The following is a 27,878-nucleotide window of genomic DNA, read 5'->3' as shown; positions in this document are numbered from 1 at the left end:
AGCAGGGTCCAAAGTTCGGGACCTCAGAGATTCCAAGGTGCAGGACCTCAGACGTCCCAAGACCTGTAACTAAGCAACATAATAAAGTATTATGTAGTTGCAGATAAGCAAACTGGAGCTGAGAAAGATTCAGATGCTGAGACAGAGATAGAAGGAAAATGTGAGCGAAGCAATAGCAATTATTGATAATTATGTTTGTGCTGCCAGAGTCACAGAGAGAGACGGAGGGAAAGTGGGAGAAGGTGGGGAAATGAAATAAAGCTGAGAAGGCATGGCACATAGAGTTAGTGTATGTGAGTGTTTGTAATAACAGGCAATGTTCACAATTACCTTTGAGATCGCTGGAGCTTTCTGAAAGAAAGGGCCAAAGAGAGCTAGAAACACAAAGGGATACGAGAGAGTAAGAAAGAGTTAGAAGGGTAATCAGATAAATAGATGGAGAGAGAGAGAAAGGTGCCATGTAATGTGTTACCTGCTGAGTTTGCACTGTTTCCTAGGAGACCCTGAAGCTAGTATTATCATGTGCTAATCCCTGCAAGGTTCTGAGCAGAGTAGAAGGGATAATGTGTGACACTGCTGGATGCCCCCTAGAGCTGATAGTGTTGAGTTTGTGTGTATGTGTGTGTGTATAGCAAGACCCAACGAGTGCTGTCCTGCAGGAGCTCCTGTAATTGTAATTCCAATAACAGGGTAATTGTGCTGTTCCTTTTCAGATCCTGTAGCCTCAGTGTTTGCAACACTAAAATGATTTGTGTCCTTCCAGGTGTAAGAAGGTGAAGTTTCAGAGGCCAGAGCAGGAGATGAAGAAAAGAAAGGAAAAAGGCATTCTGAAAATCGTGAAACTTAAAGATGAGATGAAGAAATATAAAGGTGAATAAAGTTGAGCTGAATGTAATTATATTTTGGTGTGCACACGGAGGCCTCCACATCTACAACTACCACTTTTACTGTGTAAAAACGTGGTTGCCCAACTGACGAGTGCAGGGTTACATGCTGACCCTGCAACTGTGCTAAATCCTGAATGGTGCTGGTGATCCCTCAGCAGTACAGGGAGTTTCTCCTTAACCTGGCCATGATATCCCCTTCGCTAGGTATCTGGGGGTGACCAACACCTGGGAGAAGCTGGTTAACCACTTCTTCCTGCCCCAGATGTTTGAGAAGGTAAAGGAGTTTTGTCGTTCCTGTGTTACCTGCCATGCCATTAGCAAGGCAGGAGGCAAACCCAAGGCTCCCCTGATACCACTACCACTGGTGGGGACACCTTTTAAGAGGGTAGGGATTGACATTGTTGGTCCTTGGACCTTCCCAGAGTTTCAAAAAATAGGTTCATCTTAGTGGTAGCTGACCATGCCACTAGATATCCTGAAGGCATTCCCCTTAGGTCAGTCACTGGCCCTGCAGTGACTAGGGTCCCCCCATGGAATCTTTACAAGGATTGGGTTTTTTAAACAGGCTATCCCAGATAGAGGGCACACATTTTATGTCTGTGTATCTGAAAGCCATGTGGGATGAATGTGGTGTCACTTACAAGTTCACCACCCCATACCATCCCCAAAGGATTTGGTTACTTGAAAGATTTTAAAAAAACCTGAAAGGCATGATCATGGGGTTGCCTGAAATACTCAGGAGGAGTTGGGACATCTCTTATGCCTACTTTTTGCCTACATGGAGGTCCCCCAAAAAGGGGCCCTTGAGCTACTCTTTCTGAACTACTCTGTGTGAAAGACCACCCAGGTTGAATAAGGGGATGGTGGGAGAGACCCCTCAAGGAAACCTAGCAGGACATAATGGACTATGCACTTGTCCTCCTCTCCAGGATGGCTGAATACATGAAAAAGTCAAATAAAATGTGGTGGCTGCAAGAAGCTAGTCAAGTACTTGGGGAGAGGAGTTGGCCTAACGGCGACGTGGTTGACCTCGAACTTGGGAAACCGGGTTTGAGTCTCGGCAATGTCCCTGAACATCCTGTGATTCTGTGCAAATCACTTAATCTCCCCGTGCCTAACAAAAAATGAATGTGTCCTCATGTAACGCAACTGATGCTCTGTAAAGCGATCTGATACCCGATACCTTCGGGTCAAGTTTGCGCTATATAAAACTCTGTAAAAAAAAAAAAGCACCGGATTTACCAGAGGTCCTCAATGGTGTCATAAAAGCTAGGACAGTTGTTGTGGGTTTTAAATCTTGTAGCACCCAGGGCCTTACAGGACAAATGGGCTGCTAATTACAAACCTCTAAACTGACCTATATTGCTTCAAGTGCAACCATGCACAGACAATGATTATTGTATATCTGTATTTTTATATGAATTGTTTATAAAAAGAAAGAGAAAAATAACCCAAAAAAACTTTTTGTACTCAAAGGACATATGTCAGAGATTGAATATAACAAATAACATTTTCTCTGCAGTTGTTATTGTTTGTTGCATATATATGTTGGGTTTGCAGTATTTCCGAACCTTTTATGGTCGCACTTAAAGCAATATAGGTCAGTTTAGAGGTTTGTAATTAGCTCTTTTCACTTCCCCCTCCTCTTGGACCTAAAAGCAACTAGGGGGTGCCTTTCTCTCTTAGGACAAATGGACTGGCCATACCCCATCTTAGAAAAAAGGGAGAAGTCACCTACTTGGTGGACTTGGGGACTCCCAGGAACCCTCATGGGGTTATCCATGTCAACAGGCTCAAGCTACACCATGAGAGGAAGACCTCATCATATTGATGGACACAGACAGGGCAAGGAAGAGGAGAGTGAACTTCTCCCAGACCTCATATCCTCCAATGCCCAAGATGGGACTGTGGTGTTAGTGACTCTCTACCCTACATCTACACAACAGCAACAAAGGGACTGCTATCACTTGCTGAGGCTGTTTGCTGGACTGTTTTCACTGACCCCAGGTCTGACAACATGCTCTACCCATGATATGGATACCGATGATAGCTTGCCTGTCAAAAATAAGATTTACAGGATGTCTGATCAGGTCAAGGACCACATCAAGGCTGTGGTTGCCAAGATGTTGAGGCTGATTGAGCCACCCAGAAGTCCATGGCCTGCCCGGTGACGCTGGTACCCAAACCCACCTCAAAAGGGGGGAAACCTGAGATGAAGGTCTATGTGGACTACAAGGGCCTCAATCTGTTCACAAAGACTGATGCTGACCCCATTCAAAGAACTGATGAACTTGTATATAAGTTGGGGCAGCTACATATCTCAGTACCTTTGACTTGACTTCAGGTTATTGGCAGATAGCCCTCTCTGCTGTAGCCAAGGGATAGTCAGCTTTCTCCACACCTGAAGAACACTTTCAATTTAAGGTGATGCACTTCATGTTGAAGAATGCCCCTGGCACCTTCCAGATGTTGGTGAATCATGTACTTTCAGGACTGGAGACTTTCAGTGCAGCTTATGTAGATGATATAGCTGTATTCAGCTCCACCTGGGAGATCACCCGGTCCACCTCAGTGCTTCAGGCCTTGTAACAGGCAGGTCTGACTAACAATGCAAGCAAATGCCAGATATGGCAGAGCTCTGTTTTGCACCTGGGCCACCAATTTGGTGGAGGTCATGTACAGCCTCCCCAGCCCAAGGTACTGACCATTCTGGCTTGGGAGCCTCCAATGACCCAGACCCAGGTCAGAGCCGTCTTATGCCTGTCCGGGTTCTTACAGGAGAGTTGTGAAGGGGTATTGTACAATAGTGGCACCAGTAACTGACTTGATCTCCAAGAAATACCCCAGAAAAGTCCTCTGGACTGAAGTGTCAGAAGGGTTTTGACATTCTTTAAAGAAGCTCTGTGCACAGCACCTGTCTTGAAGCCCCGGACTTCAGTAAAGCATTTTTTGTCAGATGCCTCTGAACATAGGCTAGGTGCAGTTTTTTCCCAGGTAAATGATTTGGGCCAGGATCAACCAGTTGTCTTCATTAGTAGGCGACTCCTTCCTGGGGAGCAGCGTTTGAGTGCCATTGAGAGGAAAGCCTTTGCTGTGCTTTGAACCATGAAGAAGCTAAGACCCTCCATATTTGGGACTCACTTCAAGGGTCGAACCAACCACAAACCCCTCAAGTGGCTAATGCGGATGAGAGGAGAGAACCACAAGTTGTTTAGGTGGTTCATTTCCCTACAGGGTATGGACTTCATAGTAGAACAAAGACCTTGGGACTGACTAAGCCTATGCAGATGTCCTTTCCAGGTTCTTCCACTTACATGTTGAGAACCACCAAAACAAGAGTTAGTTGCTCATTACCTTTTATCTGGGTGGGGGGTGGTCCTGTAAGGAAATGCCGCTTTTTGAATAATTACCCCCAAGTTTTTCGACTGATGCTGTGCCAACAAATGTCAGGAAGGGGGGACAATGAGGGATTGCTGGCCGGGGAGGTGTTACCTCCCTCCCGCAGGAAACCACTTGAGTGTTAGCCGTAAAAGGCAGGCTTCAAAGGAGAAGCAGCCTTTGAAGGGCAAATGTTTAACACCAGGAAGGAGGGCTGCCCCATTGTTGAGGTAGGCATGCTGGCAAAGAAGCAGAGAGGGGGAAACCAGTTGCCAAACGGGTTTATCCAGGGGCATGTGGCCCTGAGATAGCTACACCTCGGGGTGGGCTATTGAGGTCTGAACACTGAGAGAGGGGCCTCGCCATCTTGGGAGTGGACAGAATGGTGCATCCTGGCATAGCTATGTCACACTGCACAGGAAGTGGTCACCAGCTGGGAGGGAACCTGGTAGCCCCTTGGCTACCAATTGCATCCTGCCCTGAGGGCATAAAGGGGGCACCCCTGGCACCCAGACCTCAGATCTCGACCAACTGGAAGAAGGATCAAAGGAGGACTTCCATGCTGCACTAAAGGACCAGCAAAGAGAATCTGCACCAGCATGGACTGAGCATGCAGCACCTGGTGGCTAGCATAGGAAGGGCTGTGCCTGCCATGTCCTGCTCTGTGAGGAGTTGTCTCCAGAGTCCAGCATTGCCAGAGACTCCAAGGGCCAGCTGATTGGCCTCCTGTTCATAGCACAAGGACACAAAAGCTGAAGAAGCCTGCTGGGGCAAATTGATAGCTCAAAGTCTTCAAGCCGCTACTACCACCAAAGTGCAGCACCCACAACCAAGACCCTCTTCACAGAGTTGCACCTGAGTTCACTGAACCCGTGAGTGCTGTCAGAGAGCTGCTGTGACCTTCAGAGTGCAAGTTATCGAACCAGGAAGGATTGGCTTGTGGGGGGAGCTGAGAAACCTACCTGGTCAGCCTGGAAAACTCCGGTACACGCCATTGCTGCTACCGCCACCGCCAAGAGTCACACCGTGCCAGAGTCAGCGTCGCCGCCCCGGGACTCCATCTCCCGGCAGCACTAGCGGCGGCGCGCTCATTGAACGCAGCGCCAGCGCCAGCGCCAGGAGGCGCACTTAAGAACAGCTGAGGGCGGTAGAGCGGGGGGGAGCTGAGAAACCTACCTGGTCAGCCTGGAAAACTCCGGTACACGCCATTGCTGCTACCGCCACCGCCAAGAGTCACACCGTGCCAGAGTCAGCGTCGCCGCCCCGGGACTCCATCTCCCGGCAGCACTAGCGGCGGCGCGCTCATTGAACGCAGCGCCAGCGCCAGGAGGCGCACTTAAGAACAGCTGAGGGCGGCAGAGCGGGGGGGAGCTGAGAAACCTACCTGGTCAGCCTGGAAAACTCCGGTACACGCCATTGCTGCTACCGCCACCGCCAAGAGACACACCGTGCCAGAGTCAACGTCGCCGCCCGGGACTCCATCTCCCGGCAGCACTAGCGACGGCGCGCTCATTGAACGCAGCGCCAGCGCCAGGAGGCGCACTTAAGAACAGCTGAGGGCCGCGTCGCGGGACGCGCGCGGGACGTGCCGGGCGAAGCCCGGGACAAGGGCGGGACCGTCTGTGGCCGTCCGGGGCCGGAAGAGGCCGGGCTGGGCCACCCCCCTGTACAGTGAGTACATTTATCGAACGTTTGGAATACTCGCAGCATAACTTTTGACATTTACGCTATCTTGTTACTTTCTGTGGGACCCCACTTGCCGCGTGAAAAATGCCTGGAATGGGGAAACGTGTTGCGGTCCCTTCAACTGTGTCTGGCACCATGGACCAATTTATCACCCGAGCTGTCTCGGTACTTGAGAAAGAAATCGCTATTACCGAAAGGCGCCTCTCTATTGATCCTAAGTTGGCTAGACGTTCTTCCCTGGGCCCGTTGGCACTTGCCAAGTCACCAAGCAAACAAACAGACCATACACGGGGGGTTGTCTCTTCCCACATTGAGATTGTATCTCCAGAAAATTTGCTATCACCTCCTGGAAGGTTATCACAATCTCCAGTGATGACGGATTTGGCTTCAGCAGCGGAATCTGTGGTAACACCTAAACCTAAAACCACTCGACCACAGACCAGGGCAGGGGGGAAACCTTTTAGACCAGTGCACCACAAAAGGAAAAGGGTTGGGGTAATTGACGGTGACAGGCAGGCGTAAATTTCAAACCCTATTAGTAATACTTTGACTTCTGACTCTTTTAATTCTCCAGCCTGTCCTACACCAGCAGATGTAATTGCACCCTCTCCCCCCCTGCCCAATGGTAATGATATGCTTTCCCAGCTAGAACATACCGTTCGCTCCTTAATTTTACCCCTACTAGAAAGGATAAAAACAGTTGCAGAAAAGGTGGACAAACTTGAACAAACTATTCTGGACAATTTTTGTTCACTTAAGAATTTTGTTAAGCTGGCCACAAGGGACATTGGTAAAAGTAATTGCCACTATGGTACAAGTTCTACAAACCCCATGCCGTCTCCAACAGACAAACGCCCGGTTAAAACTGATGCAGGTATAGCCCTAGGCAAAGCCCTGCCCTCACAATTTACAAACACGAGCCAGCCATCTGGGTCACAAGGGGGGGAGGGGATGTCAGTTATCCATCAGCTACCCGGGCGGGAGGGTTGTACAAGTAAAGTAGCCCCGGCTATAAACCCTATGAAATCTGTGGGTACGAGAACAGCTATTGAGTTACCTACCCCAGGCACTCCGCCCAGAGCACCCCCAACGCAAATACATCTTCCCCCCGAATCACTACCTTATGTTGTGATCTTAACTGGTGTCCCTGAACTCCCTACTGGCAAATTTGAATCCTTTCACCAACTAAAAAACAAAACGAGCCATTGGCTGAATATACACAGACCAATCCCTACTCATTTTAATGGGCGGATTCTATTTGTCAGAAGAGTACAATGGGTAGGCCCCCAACCTAAAACCACCCAGGGAGACTGTATCATCGTTAATTTCGAGGATGCACGCCTACCAAGGTTTATTACGGAGTACCCAACATACGGACCAAGAACGGGGATAGAGGCCCACAATTTAAAATTTTTCTACAACAAGGGCTCCAATTATTGACAAACCCACTCTGTGACACATGTTTTATCCCCCAAGAAGTCGAGGGCCAATGAAAGTATACTTACAGCCGAATATGATGCTGTCCCCCCAGATTTGATAGGACAACTTGTAATCTCCAGGGCCCCTTCGCCGCCTAATTGTAGAATGGGCATCAGGGGGAGGGTACAAGGCCAGATAGCTCCATCTCACATGACACCACCCACTATTAAGCAAGGGTCCCTGTTGTCTTGGAATCTAGCTGGTATCAAGACCAAACTAGATTCACCAGAATGGGTTAGTTTTATGAGTAAATATGATGTTGGTCTCCTCCAGGAAACATGGGCCTGTGAGGCCCAGTGTCTGTTGGGTTATTTAAATTTTCACGTCCCAGCCACCCAAGGTCCGTTCGGGCGTCCAATGGGCGGACTAATTATCTGGGCTCGCCAGGATTTATTCCCGAGCGCCGTTACGATTGACACGGGCTCCCCAGATATTCAATTAGTACGATTAACTCTTGACCACGGGGGTAGTTTGGATATTTATAATCTATATCTCCGTGGCACAAGAGGGAAAACGTCAAGGGTGTTGGATACCTTGGTTAGCCTTATAGAAACTGAATCATGTAACAGAGACTTGATTGTCGCAGGAGACTTCAATGTCACATTCGAACCCTTATTAGATCCTGACCTAGAAAGTGGCCTTGATCCTGAAGAGGATAGTTTATGGGGCATCCCAGCACTCTCACTCTCTCCCATTAAAAGATGGTCTTCGGTAGCAGTGCAGGTAAATACACTCTGCCTCGAGAGGGGCCTAAGGGCTCTGAATGGTAGGACCCCAGGGGATAGGATGGGAGCTTCAACCTTTGACAATGGCCGCTCAATGAGCAGGATAGATTATGTGTTTTGTGGACTGAGCATGTGGTGTAAACTCATTGACATGGTGGTCGAGATAAGATTAGAGAGCGACCACAATCCTATTTGTGTCTCCCACAGTTGGTGGGGAAGAGATCATTCGAGATGTGACGAGACACCTATGGTTTCCAGTGGATGTGTTGTGTCCAATGACACGGAGGTTAAAGTGGTCCCAGGTAATGACCAATCCCACAACCATTGCTAGTATTGACAATGAGCTTACCGCAACCATTTCGAGGTTGGAGGACGCTTTGAATGACAACGGTAACAGTGACCTAGTCACCAGAATACATGAATCCTTCTTCGAAGGCCTGCGCGGTTTTTTTCTCAAACCACTCAATAAGGGCAATAAGCCACTGCGCAAGCAATTGAGGTGGTATGATAATGAATGTAAACGCGCTAGAAGTACTCTTTCACTAGCTGTCTCTAGTGGAAACAGGGCACACATTCAGCTAGCCAGGTCCTCGTATAAGAAGTGTATAGACAAAGCAAAGAAAAGATGGGACGAATCTTTCTGGTTAGATCTGAAGGAGGCTTGCTATGCCAGGGACACCAGACTGTTCTGGAATGTGATCAAGTGGAACAGAGGTGGTTCCCCCGAAAAACCTTCAAATCATGTTACGCAAGAAGATTGGCTGGGGTACTTTAAACCTCAATACGCACGTGACCCCCTCTACAGTTGCTTGAGGACAACCCCATATGTTTTCTATTCACCTGGCCCTTTTAGTCCGAAGGACGTTTTAGCTGCTTTGGCTCGTGAAGCCGCCGGGCGGGAACCAGGGGCAGATGGAGTCCCATCTGACCTTTTTCTTAACAATAAGATACCCTGGAGTAAGTATATTGCTCTCCTGGCCAATGCTGTGGCTGAAGGTGCCCCGGTACCTAAATCGTGGGGGGGGTGCTATCATAATTCCTATTCACAAAAAGGGTGATAAAACCCTCCCAGGAAACTATAGGCCTATTAGCCTTATTGATACTATTCAAAAAGTTATTGGGAGGATGGTACTGAATGAGCTACTGGTCTGGATAGAAGATAACCAGATCCTTTCTAATCTCCAAGCAGGTTTCAGAAAATTTACCAGCACCGTGGACCAGGTGTTCCGCTTTGAACAACTGCTTTGGAAGACAGTCACGTTAGGCAAAGGCAGTCTCTATGTCACCTTCGTAGATCTAAGAGCAGCCTTTGACCTTGTCCCCCGTGAACAACTGTGGAGGGTACTAGCAAAACGTGGCCTTTCTATGGAACTCCTGACTCTAATCAGGAGGCTCCACAAACCTAATTTTGCCAAAATACAGTGGGGAGGCCTGGGGGACACAACACCCGAGTTTCCAGTAGAGCGTGGTGTGCGCCAAGGGTGTGCCATGGCGCCTACACTCTTCTCTTTATACATTAATGGCATAGTTGATTTTATGCTTCAAACCAGTACCGATGCTCCAAAGTTGGCTGGAGTCCCTATCCCAATACTAATGTTTGCCGACGACACCCTTATAGTATCAAAAACTCCAAGTGGCATGCAAAGGGCTTTGAAAGTCTTTGAAGATTTTTGTAACAAACATGGTCTGGAGGTCAACGTGACCAAGACCAAGCTTATGACATTCAACCCGCACCCAAGCTATAGAACAGGCAAACTCACAATGAATAGCCAAGTCCTCGAGGAGGTAAATAACTTTGCCTATTTGGGCATCCACGTGTCAGATAACAATAAGTGGAATAGACACCTGGAGATTTCTGCGCTGAAGCTCTCTCAGATCAGGGGAACATTGACCAAAGAGCATAAAAAATCATCCACCAAGCCGGTCAAGCCCGTGCTCCAGGTTTATGAGGCAAAGGCCCTTAGTGCAGTGTTGTATGGGGCAGAGCTCTGGGGTTTTGACGTATTATCGATTCTTACAGTTGTTGAAAACAAATTCTTTCGCTGTATAACAGGTCTCCCACAAAGCACACCTTTGGTCCCACTGCGCTACGACTTAGGAAGAAAGGCCCTCAAGGATTTGGCCAAACTCCGTCCAGTCTTATACTGGAGGAGACTGTGGACTACGCCTGAGCTTCGGCCATATGCAATGGGCATCATGGATGTAATGCAGGCCGACAAGTTTCATAAGATAGGGTGGCTCAGGAATCTCCGGGAAATTTTGACAGATTTGGGACTGACAGATCTATGGAGCGACCCCGCTATTGCTGCCTTTCCCGCTAGGAAGCTTTTGAAAAAGCTTTATTGGGAGAAGGTAGACCATAGGGTGTGGAGTGACTCTGCCTCCTCTTCGATGACTAGTTGTTTTTTGGAGGCAAAGGCCACTCCACTTTTTGAACCCTATTGGGATTTGATCACCTCACCTAGGGACAGGAAGCTTTATTTCCAACTTAGAGCAGGTTCCTTACCACTCAGGTCTCTAACTAGCGGGTGGTTTGGTACAGACAAAGATACTTGTCCCGGTTGTGGTGACACAAAAGAATCTATTGCCCACTTTCTGTTTGTTTGCCCTGTTTATGCGAATCCCAGACGACGGTGGCTCAGTCCTTTGTGCAAACTATTGGGCACAAGGAGTTCTGCTGTCGCTGTTAGGATTCTAAGCACAAGCACTTTTCCAGTCCACTCAATCGCCTTAGCTAAATATCTGGGATGGGCATGGTCCCTAAGATGTAACGTTATATGGGGAACAGAGGCGCCACCTTCATAGGGTTCTATCCCGGGACGCTGTATTGTCCAGCTGTTTTATTTCCTTTCACTTCTTTTTAAATATCTCGCTTCATCTGTAGTCAATTGATATGTTTAATTCTCAAGTTAAAACTGTTTTTTTTTTTTTTTTTGTTTGTTTTTTGGAAACCGTTTATTACAAAACTCAAAAAATATACAAAGATGGGCCTACAACCTTCCGGCCGGCCGCTAGTAAACAAAAGGAGCATATGATACACATTGTAGAGCGCGCGTTGCGGCTAAGGAAGATGCACAGGAGTTAGCAGCGTTGATAGCCACACCATACGGACCCCACTGTACGGTTTCATTTTAAACTGAAAGAACAACCAGAAAAAACAAAAACCACAAGGCAATCTACAATCAGAAATAGCAGCATGTGCTCCCCTGAGAGGGGGACCCTACCGATCCATAGAAGTATCAAGAAGGGGAAGAGATCAGGATTAGGGCCGGGTAAAACTCAATGCCCAGAACAGGGAAGATGGGTCGGCTACGGGGATGGGGCAGGCGACGGATCGGGCAATAACGGTGGAGTACAGATTCCCCCGCGGTAGGCGTTCCAGGGGCCCCAGACTTTCACCCATGTCCCAGGCTTACCTCTCGCAACATACACCACCTTTTCCCGAAACATGCACCAATCCATATGTTCCTTCCAGGCCGAGACAGTCGGGGACCTCTGAGATCCCCACAGTTGAGCAATATCACGCTTGGCCACCATATATCCCAGAGTCACCCACCACGTCTGTGGCGCCGAGTAGTCGGTAGGTTCCCACACATTCAACAGGCATCTCCTCGCTTCGGGTAGCAGCACCACATGCGTAACCACACGCAGGACCTCATGCACACCACGCCAGAATCGCTCCACCTCCGGGCATTCCCACAATATATGCAGAAAGGTCCCCAAAGCGCCACACCCACGCTTACACAACCCGTCCACAGCATAGCCCATACGCAGAAGCCTCGGCCCCGTCATGTAGACTCTGTGGAGTATCTTGAGCTGGACGAAGCGAAGGCGGGCCGGTATGGCCACCTCTTTCGGGGAGGCCACCGCAAGGGTCCAGTCCTCGTCGTCCAGCTCCAGTCCATCGGCAACCCAAGCCTCACGAAGGGCAATCAGCAATCCCGTGCGGTCATTGATCAGTTTTTTGTAGATCAGTGAGATCGTGCTGTCCGGAACGTGTCCATCCAGCACTCTATCCTCAAGGGGGGAACACTCCGGGATGGATGCAACGTCCGGGAAGACGGAGCCCAGTGCATGACGGATCTGCAAATACCGAAAGTACTCCCTGCCATGCAAGTGGAACTCCGTCTGCAGCATCTCGAACGTTTTAAATCCTCCCCTCGTCCAGAGATCCCCCACCTTGCTAATGCCTATCATGTCCCACTTCTCGAAGCCCTTCGAGGTCCACAGGGAGCCCAACTGCTCGGACGCGTATAGTGGTGACGCCCGGGTCAGACGATCCTTCCACCCCATCGCCACATTAGCCGCGTGCCACACTCGCACCATGACACGCGTGGGGCCGGTCAGCCGAGCGTCGGGCGTGCTGGAGTAGAGCGCTCGATTATAGTCCCCACCCGGGAGTAGCATCTTATCCATTTCGAATGCTGGGTTTAAAGCGGGCCCATACAGGCCGTGATTAATCGCAGCCAGCTGGGAGGCCCAATAGTATCGTTTGATATCCGGGAGGGCAATCCCGCCGTCATACCATGGGAGCGTCAGCTTCGCCAGGGCGATACGCGGCCTCCCGTCCCAGAACAGGCGGCGCTGCAAACTCTCCACCTCACGGAAGTAGCGCGCTGGGACGGGGTCCATAGTATTCTGCAAAGCGTAGAGGAAGCGCGGTAGAGACATCATCTTAAACAATGCCGCCCGGCCCAGCGGCGAGAGCGGCAAGCGCCGCCAGCGCATGACATCTTCCTTCAGGCGCTGGAGGGGGGGAAGCAAGTTCCGATCATACCGGGCCTCCGGGTCCAGAGTAATGAAGACACCCAGGTACCGAAATCCCTGCGGGGCGATCTGGATCGGACAGCCCCGCGGGAGAATGGGCGCCTCCCCAGAGAGAACATACACGCACGATTTAGCCCAGTTGATGACAAGGCCGGAGTTACGACCAAATGAATGCAAAACATCAACCAGTACTATAAGTGAGTTACGTGGGGAAGCTAGGTACAAGAGGATGTCATCGGCGTATAGGGATACGCGGTCCTCATGCTCGGGGGTCCAACGGAGACCACGGATGGAAGGCTCCCACCACAGCCACTCTGCCAGGGGCTCCAAGGCAAGCGCAAAAAGGAGCGGCGATAAGGGGCAGCCCTGCCGCGTGCCCCGGCCCAGCTCAAACGGAGCCGATACTCTACCGTTCACCACCACCTGCGCCAATGGGCCCGAATACAGCAATTTGACCCAACTGATGAACCCTGCGCCAAAGCCAAACTTCGCAAGCATCGCCCAGATGTATGGCCATTCAAGCGTATCAAACGCCATGGTGGCGTCCAGGGATGCCAAAATGGCCGGCTCCCGTATGTACTGAACACGTGCAAGTACCCCATGCAAACGCCGCAAGTTAAGAGCTGTGTTACGATGGGGAATAAAGCCGGACTGATCCTGGTGAACCAGTTCGCCCACCACGCCGACCAGCCGATTGGCCAGGACCTTGGCGAGAATTTTAGGCTCCGCGTTCAGTAGCGAAATGGGCCGATAGGATGTAACCCGGTCCCGAGGTCTCCCCTCCTTGTGGATAACCACGATTGTAGCCAGACGCTGGTCCAGCGGGAGGGAGCCCACCGAATGGGCCTCCAGGAACATCGATCGGAGATGTGGTGCCAGCGTATCCGGTCTCAATTTGTACAACTCGATGGGGAGGCCATTAGGACCCATGGCCTTGCCGGAAGCGACCGAACGTATGGCGAGGGCGATTTCGTCGGAGGTTGGAGCGGCGTCCAACGACACTCTGTCCTCCTCCGAAAGGGAAGGCAGTGCGATATCCCTGAGCAGGGTACGGGAATCCTCTTCAGAGCAGGAAGACACCGGGGAATACACCCCACGGAAATAGTCCGCGAAGCAGGAGACAATTTCTTCCGGCTCAGTAACACACACACCGTCTGTTTTCTCAATCAGCGGGACTACACGACTCGCTCTCTCCTTTTTGTCCAGCCACGCAATCAATTTACCAGCCTTATCACCCACATCATACAATCTCCCCTGTTGCTCTCTTCTGAGGCCCCTGGCTGCCTCCGTGACGAGGGCCCTATAGGCCGCTTGCTTGAGTTGGAGGACATGCAATACGGCATCCGTCACCCCACTTTCTAGATTACCCTCCAACTCGGCTATCTCAGCTTCCACCCGGGTCACCTCCTCCCGCTCGCGCCTCCGGGTGTGGGAAATGAGGGACAGGGCCTCTCCTCGTAGTACTGTCTTGAATGCCTCCCACAGTGAGACAGCCGAAGGCACGGACCCCACATTCTCGTCAAAGTAGCGCTGGAGGGATTTAATCAATTCAGCGTGAATAGTGGGGTCGCGCAAGTACCAGGGATTGATCGGGACCACCCTACCCTCACCCCTCGGAAAAAGGTCCAGGTGTAACAGGAGCGGGGAATGGTCCGAGATACCCCGTGCCAAATGGCGCACCTCTCCCACCCTCCCAACATAGGCCGCCGGGACCAGGACATAATCTAGTCGTGAGAGACTACCATGGGCCCCCGAATGGAAGGTATACTGTAACTGCGTGGGATGTTTTAAACGCCAGCAATCCACCAATCCCAAAGTGTCCAATAGACCAGAGAGCCACGCTTGGGCCCGGGGGAGGTCCCTAGGGGGGTGACGATCCACAGTCCCGGAAACCACCGCATTGAAATCCCCCCCCACTGTCGCCCCATATATATAATAAAAACTAGCTAAGCCCCCTAGAGGAGGAGGAGAACCCCCAAGAGACCCCACACAACCTCCATTGGAGGGGAAATTATACAGACAGATGCTTAATCGAGAGTGGCAACATTTTTGTCCAGAGTGAAGCCCAACATCACCCCCTCAGTCCCGATCCAGTGTGCCGTCTCCCCCCGCCGCCCCCCCCGCCCCCCAGATCACGATCCCCAGACAGAGTGTCCAGCCAGTCTCCGGCCGCTTCGGGGCGATCAAAAAAGTGCGTGCGACCCTCTACCTCCACTCGCAGCTTGGCTGGGAAGAGCATTGCGTATTTAAGGTTCAAGTCCCGAAGACGGCGCTTGACGCCTTGGAAGCTCAGTCTCTGCTTCTGGACCGCTGGGGTGAAATCCGGATAAAAGTTCACCTCCATGTTGTCAAGCTTAACCGGCCCCAACAGTCTGGAGGCTTGGAGGATAGCGTCTCTGTCCCGAAAGTTGAAAATCCGGGCAATGAGGGGCCGCGGAGGGGCTCCGACCTTCGGCCTTCCCCCGGGAACCCTGTGGGCCCGCTCCACCGCGAAGAATTTACTCAGCCCCCGTGGCTGGAGATGGGTAGCGATCAGGTCCTCCACAAATAGGTCTGCCGCCGCTTCCTCCCGTCCCTCGGGTACTCCGATGATGCGGATGTTGTTTCTCCGGGCCCGACTCTCGGAGTCCTCCAGGCGCCGATCCATAAGCGCGCTCGCCTGACTAAGCCGGCGCACCTCTGTTTGTAGCGCCGCCACATCAGTAGTAAGGCCCGATGCGGTGTGGGCCAAAGAATCAACTCGGTCGTTGGTCTTGGAAAGATCGGCCCTCACCAGGCCAACATCCACGAGGACCGAGTCGATCTTCTGTGCCAGTGTGTCGAACCGCTGGCCTACCGAGGCCTTCATCTCGGCAATGGCGCCCTTGACATCCCGCAGAGTCAGATCCGTGGGCAGGTCCGGGGCATCAGGAGGGTCCTCAGGGGATTTGTGCGGTCCGCCGGGAGATCCCTTCTGGAGGGTATAGCGGTCCATACTGTTGGCCTGATGGGTGGTGCCACGCCGGGTCGGCTTGGTCTTTGCCCGGTCTCCATCTTGTTTGGTGGCCATGGCCACTAGTCTCCCGGTCGCACCAGTCACGTCGTGAAGGGCAGGCAATCAGGGCCACAAGCTCCGGGGTGGGTCAGAGCCGGCGGGCAGGCCAAGTCTCCCAGCGAGACCACACCAACACAAGGAGCCCCGCGACCCAACCCTGCAGTGATTGCAAGGGGGTGCGAAAGCGAAAGCGCGGGGTGCGCGACTCGCCAGGCCCGGCCCGCCGCTATTGTTCACTTTGTCACTGGGTCACCCCTCAGCGCAAATCCGGGGTCTGGCGAGGAGAAGGCCGCAGACTTCAATCGGTGCTCACTCCGGTGTCCGGTGTCCGAGGTCCAATTTGACAACGGGAAACGGGTGCCACCTCAGCTCAGGCTCACCAACACATTCCCCTCATCCGAGACAGGATAAATTCAGGATAGTCGTGGGAGGTTGCGGAGGTCCTCGGGAGCCTCGCACCTACGCGGCCATCTTGGTTGCGCGCTAGGCTCCTCCCCGTTAAAACTGTTTTTAATCATTTATTGTTAAAACTTTGTATAGCTTTAGCGAATTGGATTTTATATTGTTGTCTTATGTATATGTTTGTGTCTTGTATGAATTATTTTTTAATTCGAATAAAGACTATGATGATGATGATGATGATGATTGGCTTGTGACTGCAACACCGGACGACTGGAGAGAACCTAGTGGGGTGTCGACCTGCAACCAGGAACCCCTCACTATTTTGGTAGACCACGCAATCCCTGCAGGAAGACCACCGTCGATCGCGTCGCATCCACAGCATCTTTGGAGCATCTTCGGCATCCTTCATCCCTTGTATCATGACCACTTCATTGGAATCCATTGCAAAACGGTGAAAGTGCCTGGAACTGCTGGGAGATTGCTCCTTCTGCGATGGTAACTGTCCTAGAGGACCTTGCTTATCCCTGGCGGAGTTGATCACCCAAGTAATAGTAGCTAACCGCACATTGTTATGTCTTTTACAGTGTGCTCTCTAATGCAGTATTCCATACTGTGCAGCATTCTTGCTAGTGCTATCTTATGCACTGTACTGTCTTGTACACTGTGCCCTCTAGGGCAGTGTTCTATACAGTGCAATGTTTTGCTAGTGCTGTCTTGTGCACTGTACTGTCATGTACAGGGTGCCCTCTAGGAAAGTGTTCCATACAGTGCAGTGCCCTTGCTCGTGCTGTCTTGTGCACTGTACTGTCTCATCCAGTGTTCCATAGAGTACAGTGTTCTGCTAGTTGCACTGTCTTGGATGGTATGCTCTCTAGGGCAATGTGCTGTCTACTACAGTGCACCTTTGAATAGAGTGTGACACCTTGTACAGTGAACTTCCTAGTGCAGTTTCCTGTTTAATAAAATGTACCCACTAGTGCAGTGTGCTGTTTAGTATAGTTTGTTTCCTAGTGCAGTGTTCTATACAGTGCAGTGTTTTTGCTAGTGCTGTCTCGTGCACTGTATTGTCATATATAGCATGCACTATAGGGTAGTGTGCCATACAGTACAGTTTTCTTGTTAATGCTGTCTTGTGCACGACCTGGTGTTCCGTAGTGAGATCTGTGCATCGGTCATTAAATATTTTACATTGAATGCAGAGATGGTATCAGCACAGGCCACCCTCTGGGAGGCCTTTAAAGCCTTTCTAACAATACAGGCATCCTACATGACGCCACTGCCCAACTGCAACGTGTCAAGGCGGAGCCACGCGACAAACTGTAGTGCTGGAGCTGGTGGTGATCCCCAACTACATCACCGTTTTTTTTTGTTGGCCGAGTTCTGTGACCTTGCAGATAGGGAAATTGCATATCTTGTGAAACACGCTAGAGCCTATCACTATGGAGAGGGGAACGTCAAGGCTGTAACTTCGCACAATTGCTGCGCCCAATCCGACTATATCATTATGTCACTGAGTTGCGTACGACTTCTGGGGAGCGAGCTGTGGTCAGTGAAGGAGTTCTAGCTGAGTTCCAACGGTACTATCCAGCGCCTCTATGGCACCAGCATGCCAGACAACCCTTCTGAGTTCTCCTCTTATTTTGAAGAGGTTGCACTGGTTTGGCTTTCAGATGGTCAACAAAACTTTCTTAGTAAACCAATCACTGTAGAGGAGGTGGTCCAGGCCATTGACGCCCTTGACGGTTATAGGGCGCCGGAATTGGATGATCTGAAAGGGGCTTTTTATAAGGCTTTCAAGCAACTGTTGGCCCCTCATCTCCTGGCACTGTACAATAAGTCCTTGACTGTGGGCGTACTACCTCCCACACTTTGCGAGGCTGTTCTTACACTATTGTTGAAACCAGATAAGGACCTGTGTTCATGCGCATCTTATCAACCCCTATCTATTGAACCTTTACAATGAAATACTAGCTAAAGTCCTCTCCACTCAATTCTCCTCACTGATGGAACAGATATCTCCTGTCCAATCCGGTTTTGTTCCTCATCGGTCAACATCTCTCAATATAGTACTATCTTTGCAGTACTCAACAAAGTGTCTCCCTCTCCACCTGCAGTTGTAGCCCTGTTGGATGCCAAATAAGCATTTGACTCTCTCAAAAGGCCCTTCTTGAAAGCGGTCTATGGCAAGTTTGGTATTCCTTTGTCTTTCATATCCTTAATTATGCTATCATCCTCTGAACCGGTGGCCTGTATTCGGGTCAATGGTTCGTTTACCAACGCTTTCCCTATTACACGAGGGACCAGACAGGGCTGCCCCCTCCCTTCCCATCTCTTCATCATTGCAATGGACCCTTTAGTCCGTTACTTGCAAGACCGCCACACACATCGTGGGCTGCAGCTTGCTCATGGTCGCTTATTACTCTTTTTATACGCAGATGATTTTTTGCTGTTTATTCGTCATCCATCCAAAAACCTTCCTCACTCATGCAGGGGATAGTTCGATATGGCAATCTCTCTAGGCTCCAGATCAAGTGCGCCAAATCAGAACTTTCCCGTTAACAGACACTGTACAGCCTCCGCCTGCAGAATCCCCATTCAAATGGGCCGCTAATGGCACTAAATACCTAGGCATTCCACTCCACAGAGAAAAGGACCAAATTATACAGCTTAATTATGACCCAGCAATGGCGGACCTAACTACTCAAGCAGACCGCTGGGTTAAACTGCCACTTTTTATGGCCAGATGAGTGGCTATTATTAAAATGGTCGTATTTGTCCGTTTCCTATATCTTTTTTTAAATATTCCTATTCCCCTGTCGCAGGCATTCTTCCGCTCACTGTGTAGTCTCCTCCTATGCCCGATCTGGGCCGGGGTTCATCCCCGTGTGCTTTGGGATACTCTTACCCTCCCTTACGACCGTGGGGGTTTCGGGGTTCCTGATCTTCATCTATACTATCTTCCTACCCAGTGTCAATATACACATTGGTGGTACCACCCATTTCATACCTGAGGCATCAGTGGGATCAATTGGATGGTCTTCTACATTCAAATGTATTGCTGAAGGGCATCCCATTGTATACCAACGATATTCAAACTGTTTTCACGACCTGCTGGGTGTGGCATAGGCTGAGGCAGACGCTTGAAGGGGGCCCTTTATATTCCATTGCCCTCCCACTTCACGATAATTCAACTGCTACTACTCATCCGGGAAAACTGGTGCAACGTACACTCCATTGTCATAATCTACTTACCATGGGGGATCTTTTCCCAAATGACCATGTTGTACAACCCACTGTTGATCCCCGCTCACAGGACACTTTATACATGGATCTTCGTGTTTTGCAGAGATTACACAATACTCTCTTTCCCTCCGACCCACTATTAGGCCTGGGCGAAAATTTTGTTCCGCTCGCGGAAATTGCAATAATTTGACATTTTCGCGTTCCGCGGAGAGCGCCAAAATGTCAAAAATTCCGGTTTCCGCAGCTTGGCGATAATTTGTTTCTTGCTCGCGCTGTAAAATAATACATTCTCGCGCGCGCGCGATCGCCTTACCTGAATCCCTGCGTTCGCCGACAAGTTTTCTTGATCCGGTCGCGTTCTCCATGAGATGTTGTATTGTTTTTAGCCATTTGCGCTGTCTCGCGACAGTTCGCGCCCGCAGTGGCGTCATGCGTCGCGCGATCACGTCTTTCTTCTCGCGATCATGCACCGCGAGACAACTCAAAACAAGATGGCCGCGCCCGCAAGCAACCACATGGGTAAGTTGGCGACCCGCAACCATGCAGAAAATCTCGCGAACATGCCGGGAAAAAACTTCCGCATCTTCGCGATATTTCCGCTTGTTTGCGATAATTTTAAACATTTTCGCGATAATTTGCGAAAGTTAATTTCGCAAATTCCGCCCACCCCTACCCACTATCCCATTTTTAAAAAAAATATATTTTTATTGCGTTTTTTCCAAACAAAACATAATCAGATACAGGAGTCAAAGGTCCGCAGTATTTTGCTGATCATCAGCTATTAGTAAATATTGATCCATCTATCCTCCCCATCTCAGGAAGGTAAACATAAACAAAAGTCTCCTATATTAGTCAGCATTATACATAGACAATGGGTGGGATACTGGCCTGACAAATTAGAATTCATCACCTGCTAATGCCTAAAAGACTTGTCTGCGATACGTAAGCAACACATGATAAAAAACAAAAAACACCTCCCGCCACACTCCTATCCACCCCATACCCCCGGTGTGTCCCGTAGTGCAACAATTCATTTTAAAAAATTGCAACATAGGATTCAGCATCATATAACATTAACATGTTAGAAACAGCAAGGATTAGTGCTCCCCCATTCAACGACACCAATAATTCTACTCTAATCACAGACAGTCCAATAATGTACACAGAACTCAAGGTGAAACAATTTGTGTACCCGTTGCCGAGTTTTCATTTGACTCCCTTTCTGGTGCTTGTAATAAAACCACTAAAGCCTCCCAGGCCCTCGCGGCCCCCATGGCTTTATCCCCCTGTGTTCTTCTAGCAAGCTGAAACCTAACTGTGCTCTCGCTTGTTGACCATTTAAGCAATTCCATTTTCCATCTCTGGACATTAGGGCCCCGTGCGGCCTTCCAGTGTGTCGTAATGTCCCGTTTGGCCAACAACAGTCTTAAATCTAGAATTTTGCTCGTAATTTCCAATTTGGGTGTATGGGGGAACCAGTAAAGCAAGCAGGTGCCCATGTCAGGCGCTAGCTGCCTTTCCGTGATCTCGCATAGCAGCGCAACTACATCCTCCCAGTACGTTCCTAACTGCTGGCAGTCCCACATCATATGGCTGAACTCCGCCCCTTCTAAGTTACAACGTGGGCACTTCGCAGTGTCTGTATTAAAATATCTGTTTATCTTGGCAGGAGTGAGGTATGCCCTATGTAGTATAAAGAAGTGGACCAATTGGAAATGGGCATTTCTAGTGCTTTTCCACGCCCTCCTAAATATCTGAGCCCATGTTTTCTTGGGAATCTCCTACCCAGATCCGATTCCCACTTCCGCTGCAATTCCCGCAATGGCATCAACCCCTCCCCAGTCATACGCCTATATAAGCACGTAACTGCCTTAAAGGTCCATGCCGCCATTACTACATACTGACATGCCATGCACGTCTGCGGCTCCGACTGCCCCTCCCGCCAGTGCCGCTGTATGGCCGAAACAAGGGGCCGAATTAAGCAAGAAATCTTCACGAGGGAGGTCATATCTATCCTGCAGAGCTTGAAGGGAGGAGGCCGCCATCTTCATACAAATCCCCTAGCATCTGTAACCCCTTAGTCTCCCATTCAAACAATGCAGCCCAATCCCCCCCATGAGGGAGTGCAGTGCACATAGTTAAAGGTATTTCCGGGGCATAGGGCCGATTAATCATGGCCCTTCTCTGACTCCGATTTCCAGCATAGCCTCATCGTCCGAACTTCACCGGAAAGTGTCCCGAGCCGCAACAGCTGTTGGAGGATAATAGAGGACAGTACATGTCTTGGGATCCCAGTTCTGTCTCATTCGTCTGGGCCCCGAAACTCCAGTGCCACTGCTTGGGTAAGCCATTGCAGCTGGGCCGCTAGGTAGTTTGTCTCGAAATCAGGGACCGCAAGCCCTACGTCGGCTTTCGGGCGCATCAAAGTTTTAAGTGTGACCCGCCGCCTACCAGTCGCCCAGGCAAAGCCCACAAGCAATGATTGGATCTATTTAAATGATGACACTGGAATCCAGACTGGTAATGTCCGGAAGAAGTACAACAACCACCATCTTCAAAAGCGCCACATGTCCAGCCACCAAGAGAGGCAGAGTGCCCCCAGAATGTCAAGCTACTCCGGAGACTTCGAATAGCTCTGCCCACATTGCCATCCAAGAGATCAGCAGGCGTATGGTAGATGTGGGTTTCAAGATACGACAAACATCGATATTCCCATTTTATCCCGTTAGTATGGGACGGACCCTCGCTCGTCGGAGCCGCCGTGAACAGGCATGTCTTCGCCCAGTTCACCCCGAGGCCCGAGACCCTCCCAAAATCCTGAAGTAGGCCCTTCGCCCCATCGAGGGCATCCGTTGTGTTTGCTAGGAACATAAGTAAGTCATCCGCATAGAGCGATATGTGCTGCACAACACCACGCACGTCAAGCCCGGCATAGCGCCGTCCTAGTCTAGCTTGAGCCGCTCAGGGCTCTATGGCCAATGCGAACAGCAAGGGGGAGAGCGGGCACCCCTGTCGTGTCCTGCGACTAACTGCACAAGAGAAGGAGACCAAAGCCCCTGTCCGAACCCGGGCTGTGGATGACTTGTATAAGATCTCTGTCCAGGCCACAAAGGCATCTCCAAGTCCAAACCTACGCATAACTTGGAACAGGTATGGCCACTCCAGGCTGTCAAATGCCTTCTCGATGTCAACCGATAGGATGACAGCAGAGGCTCAGACCCACTATCCCATGAGGACTTTCCACCCCAACACTCATGGTGACTGACACGGATGGTGTCTGTATGATTTCCAGATAATACAGTTTAAGTATTAACATGAAACCTGACACTACTGTATGGGTGTGGGAGGTGTGGCGAGGGAGCTGGGAACTCCCCTTACAGACAAGGTATGGACATATTGCTGCTCACAGTTTCATCGCATCTCGTTTAACCACAGACACAAAGTTTTGCATTTTGAATTCCTCCATCGTATTTGCCTCTACCCCTCAGGCAGTTAAATCCGATCCCACCAGATTTGACCACTGTTTTAAGTGTCACTCCCCTGCGGCTTATTTTAAACACCAAAACCTGGACATGCCCAGTGATCTCCTCATACGGGACCTCAGTCTTCTCTCATGTCTCAGCCATGACAAACATGGAGGTTCCTCCAGACCCTTTGATTGCCCTTTCGGGATACACCAGGGGCATGCCGCGTTCTATACGCCAACTTATCTCGTTGGCCCTTGTACTTGCCAAACGGGAGATTGGGCTCCGCTAGGGTATCCACTTCCTTGTAGTGGCTTAAAAGCATGACATACTGTGACAGCGTTAGTGAAGATTATGTCCTTCTTCAACCACTTCCATCTCAACTCGGGGATATTTGGCAGCCTTTCCACGAATATCTTCGCACCCTTGAACATGACTCCACTGATTAGTAATTAAACCCCCATTTTCTACCCATATCTACTGACTTATCCACCTATGTTCCACTCAAACACAGCCTGATTCTATAGAAACTAATAAAGACTTTTTTTTAAAAAATGCTTGGTTGTGCATTGTATTGTCTTGTACAGTGTGCTCTCTAGAGTAATGTTCAATAAGGACTTTGTTCCTGCTTGTGCTGTCTCGTGCACTGTACTGTCATGTACAGTGTGCCCTCTAGAGCAGTGTGCCATGCAGTATAGTGTTTTTGTTAGCGCTGTGTTGTGCAGTGTGGTGTCATGTCCAGTGTTCCATGGAGTACAGTGTTCTTGCTAGTTGTACGCTCTTGCACAGTACTCTCTAGGGCAATGTGCTGTTTACGGCAGTGTACTTTTGAATACAGTGTGACACCTTGTACAGTGCACTGCAGTTTTCTATTTAATGTATTGTACCCACTAGTGCAGTGGGCTGTCTAGTGCAGTGTGCTTTCTAGTATAGTCTACCATCTATTACTATGCATCATCTAGTGCAGTGAGCTCCCTAGCACTGCGTACTCTCTAGTGAAATACAATGCCCGATACATTGATTGAGACCATTTGTAAAAGCGCACTCAGCTACTTTGGAAAGAAACTGGGCTGTGTTACGGCGGAAAGCAGAAGGGCATGATTAGCAATGAAAGCTCACTGAGATGCCGAGATTCGAAGACGCCTTGATGCAGCGATGCCGCAGGGAAGCCACAGTACCAGAGCAGGCTGAGATCAGGCTCGGGCTGGAACCGGCTGGGACCGGATTCCGTTTTCTGCCCCGGGGACCTGCTCCTTGCTTCCTTGCTACCTGTAGCCTTGGCCCGCTGCCCGCGCAGCCTCGAGCGGGGCCAGGCGAGCTCGAGCCAGGCTGCCGGGCAGGAGACTGGCGGACACCGCAGATGGAGAGTGGGGGGTAAGTGTGGCAGTACACAGGTACTAGGCAGTCCACCGGTGAGTATATGCAAAGGGGCCAAGCAGACAGGGCCAACGGCCCTGCCCAGGTCATGCGCTCCTCAGCCGCTAAACTAGGGTCCAAACTCAGTAACTAGGAGGGACAATTGAGAGCAAAGGGGAAAGAGAAACCATGCCCTTGCTCCCCCATAATAGATAAGTTAAGCACTCTTCCAGAGATACTAGGTCCTTAGGGGATAGTGCAAAGGCCAATGCAATAGGGACATATCAAATAACCAGCAAGTAATTTCCAATACCTACGGGTCACTTACTTCATCTAACTGCTCAGTTAGCACCAGTTGTGGTGGGTGAGAACAACACTCCCTCAGTATCCAATTGTCACTCTGCAGAGAATGAGCCTATATTGAATCAGGTCACTTCTGATCCGCCCAGAAATCTGGAATAGTACGAGGCCTCTGAAAACTTGGTTTTATCTGTCCCCCAACAGTCTCTAACCCATCAAGGAGAGCAAAAAAGAGACTGATGAAGCAGACAAAGAAACAACATTTATCTAAACAGAAATTGTCGATGCTTGTGGTACCCAACGCTACCAACGCCCAGGTGGGACTTAACCCAAAATAATTCTACCCCATATTTGCCCAACAACCAAAGATAACCAATTTAGCTCTATCTAGACCAACCCAGAGAGAAGAGGAAGGATCACTTAACCCAAAACAACATAACAAGGCCGCTGAGAAGTGTGCCTACTGTCAGACACATTAAAGAGATAAGGCTCTGCCCCGCTATCCAATGTCCAACATGGGCAAGATGCAATGGGGTCGTTGTCAGATTCAGCCACATTAGGAGCTCCAGCAGCTTGCCTTACGCCTCTCTCAGGCACTGGGTGCACCCGCCTCCCTTCTACTGGGAGACGTACTGTTGACATGGGTACGCAGTTGGGCTGCTTCAGTTGAGGCAACAACAACCAGGCTCCAACATGGACAAGAGAACAGGGGACCACCATCAAATTCAAACTCTGTTGCCTTCTCATTTAATGGCAGATGGCACACACCTGCCCATTCTAGACATCCTGAGCCCCTTAACCGACGGGAGCGTGAGTCTACATTGAATCCATTGGGCAGAGTCAATAAGGAGGAATGCCGCGAGGACTCCGAGTTGGTTTTAATACCCAATTACTGCCCTAAAGCCCTCCATAATATACTTTCTCCTACGGTTGTTTGGACACCTTCCTACACTGATGCACCTCACCTCGGAAGACCTGCATTGGGTAAGTGGTTGGTCCCCCAACTCCAGGCTCAAATACAGAAGTCACATCTACAGTCTGGAAGAGGGGGAGCACCAGACATGTAGACCTGGCTGAAAAACAAATATTTGCTGAATGTGGGATTGATCTTCCAAAACACTTACCATTGAAATATCCATATGTTCTTCTACCACAGGCCCCAAGACGAACAACTACGAGTGTACTGAGGGGCACTACAGGGGGACCTGAAGGTCTGACTATAGCAGCAGACAAGGGAGCATGCTCCCTAATAGTATTATGCTCACTAAATCAGAGAAAGGTGTGCTGCGATAGAACAATCAGTGAGTGTTGTGTTCAGGGGTGGCAAGGGAAAGCTGCAAAGGCCAGACCGGAGTGTTATCCCTAGCCCTGCGACAGACTACCAACACCAACCCTAGATCAAGTGTCACATTAGCATGATAGAACGTGGCTTGCCTCAAAGCATTAGAGCAAGCAAACAAGCAATTGCCTAATCTGGCGAAGAATGATATTTTGTTCCTGCAAGAGACCTGGGCCCCTGTCTGGTTTTTATGAAATCTTTATGCTGACACTACGACTCGGCTTCTTTGGCCACCCTTCAGGAGGTTTATCCATTTTCATTAAGCACACAAGCAAGTTAGAGGCCACTTCAACTAACTCCAGCTCCCCAGCTTCACTGGCAGCCTCCATCTCTGGCATGAAAATCAATCGAAAATCAGTTGCATTGTTGCTCGTCAATTGCTACTTCAATGCTCCTAAAAAAAAGCCCGACGACCGTGGTACAACTCCTTTGTGACAGGCTGGAGGGCCTCTTTGATTTTCCAAGCCACGAAATTTTGCATGTAGACAACTTCAATATGCGGGAGCTGGGGAACACAAATGAAACCTTCTTTCAGTCCAAAGAGGATGAAAGTATGCAAGACCTGACAACTTACAAACTGACTTTGGCTCAACAACAGATAGAGAAATAAGTATTTCAATGGTTGTTCCCCCCTACTTGCAAAGTAATTCTCGACAATTGACTATTTCTTCTTGTCAGGGCTTCTACCAGGGCAGCTCGTAAATCTTGAGATAGACAACAGATTGGAAAGTGATCACAACCCACTGAGGTTTACAGCTCTCATGACGGACAAAAGTAACCAGGTAGGCTCCTTAACCGGGTAGGAATTTGCAAACCTTGTGAAGAGAAATAAGTGGAGACCGGAATACACCCTAACAGTCCCTGCCTGGCTAGGCAAACATGATGTTTAGGAATTCAATAAATGTTCATCATCCGTGCATCAAGCTTGGGACACTTTCATAGAAGATCTAAGAGCTCATTCGGAAGGATACAACATCAAGTTGGTGCATCTAAGAAAGCAGACAAGGGAGGCCACAAATTCATTATAATAAAACTATTGTCTCAGCGGGAACACCAATAAGAAAGGGGGACCCCCTAAGGCGGGATATTATCACACAAAAAAGTAAAATAAACATGAAAGGTCTATCCTTATACCTTTAACTTTTCTTGAGTACCTTTGTCCCAGTTTTGTCTTGTTCCTTATCAAGTACCTATTTATTAGGCCACAGTATAGATTCTCTGAACCGGTTTTGTTCTCTTTCTGAAGTATTGTCTCAGCGGGGCCACGTCACTCGTGGCACCCGTGATGGATGGGTGTGGGGTGCAGTGTGTCCAGCCCTCAAGGGAGTGGCAGGAGGTACAGCTTCCTGCGAGACACTAGAACGTGTCTCGCAGGACACTACATTCCTCCCCAACTTTATTGAAGGACAAACCAAGTGTCAGTCCAACCTGTGGGGAAGAAACAAATGGTTAACTAAATACCACAGGGTCCATCCGTCTCTCTAGTCAGTTGGCAGGACGATATCAGACATGGGCGGGTGAACTTGGCTAGCAGCAGGACCTTCTCAGCGGACACCCGTACTTTAACCTGAAGGACTCAGGCCACGACTGCTGGCTTGGAGACGTCCGCTGCATACCGGCAGTTTGCTGACAATGACGTGTCTTGTATAGCTTCCTTTTTGCTGACGTCGGTGATGGTCTGTGGTGAGTTCTAACAGTTCTTTTAGCGTGCTGCGTCGTGACCATGGATGGAGTCTCAAGTGAGGTTTCACAGAGGTGTTGCTGGACCGACTGTCCCTGTTGAACTACTTGGCGGTGACCGGTACCATGTTGGTGGGG

General features: G+C 49.9%; 1 protein-coding gene across 2 annotated transcripts in view; it reads left to right on the top strand.

Moving 5' to 3' along the window:
* LOC146830254 (E3 ubiquitin-protein ligase TRIM39-like) overlaps positions 1–27,878 on the top strand; it is a 420,317-nt gene that overhangs the window by 332,200 nt on the left and 60,239 nt on the right. Inside the window, exon 5 of one of the 2 annotated variants that reach the window (XM_085604455.1) lies at positions 764–822. In XM_085604455.1, coding sequence (XP_085460581.1) covers positions 764–822 — 59 coding nt within the window. Of the gene's footprint in view, positions 1–763; positions 871–27,878 lie in introns of both variants that reach the window. The other variant, XM_085604454.1, reaches the window with a different exon arrangement.

The sequence above is a fragment of the Triturus cristatus genome, chromosome 5_1 (assembly GCF_964204655.1).
Source record: "Triturus cristatus chromosome 5_1, aTriCri1.1, whole genome shotgun sequence".
NCBI lineage: Eukaryota > Metazoa > Chordata > Amphibia > Caudata > Salamandridae > Triturus > Triturus cristatus.
The sequence above is the reverse complement of the archived record's forward strand: the minus strand, read 5'-3'. Positions and strand labels throughout refer to the sequence as shown.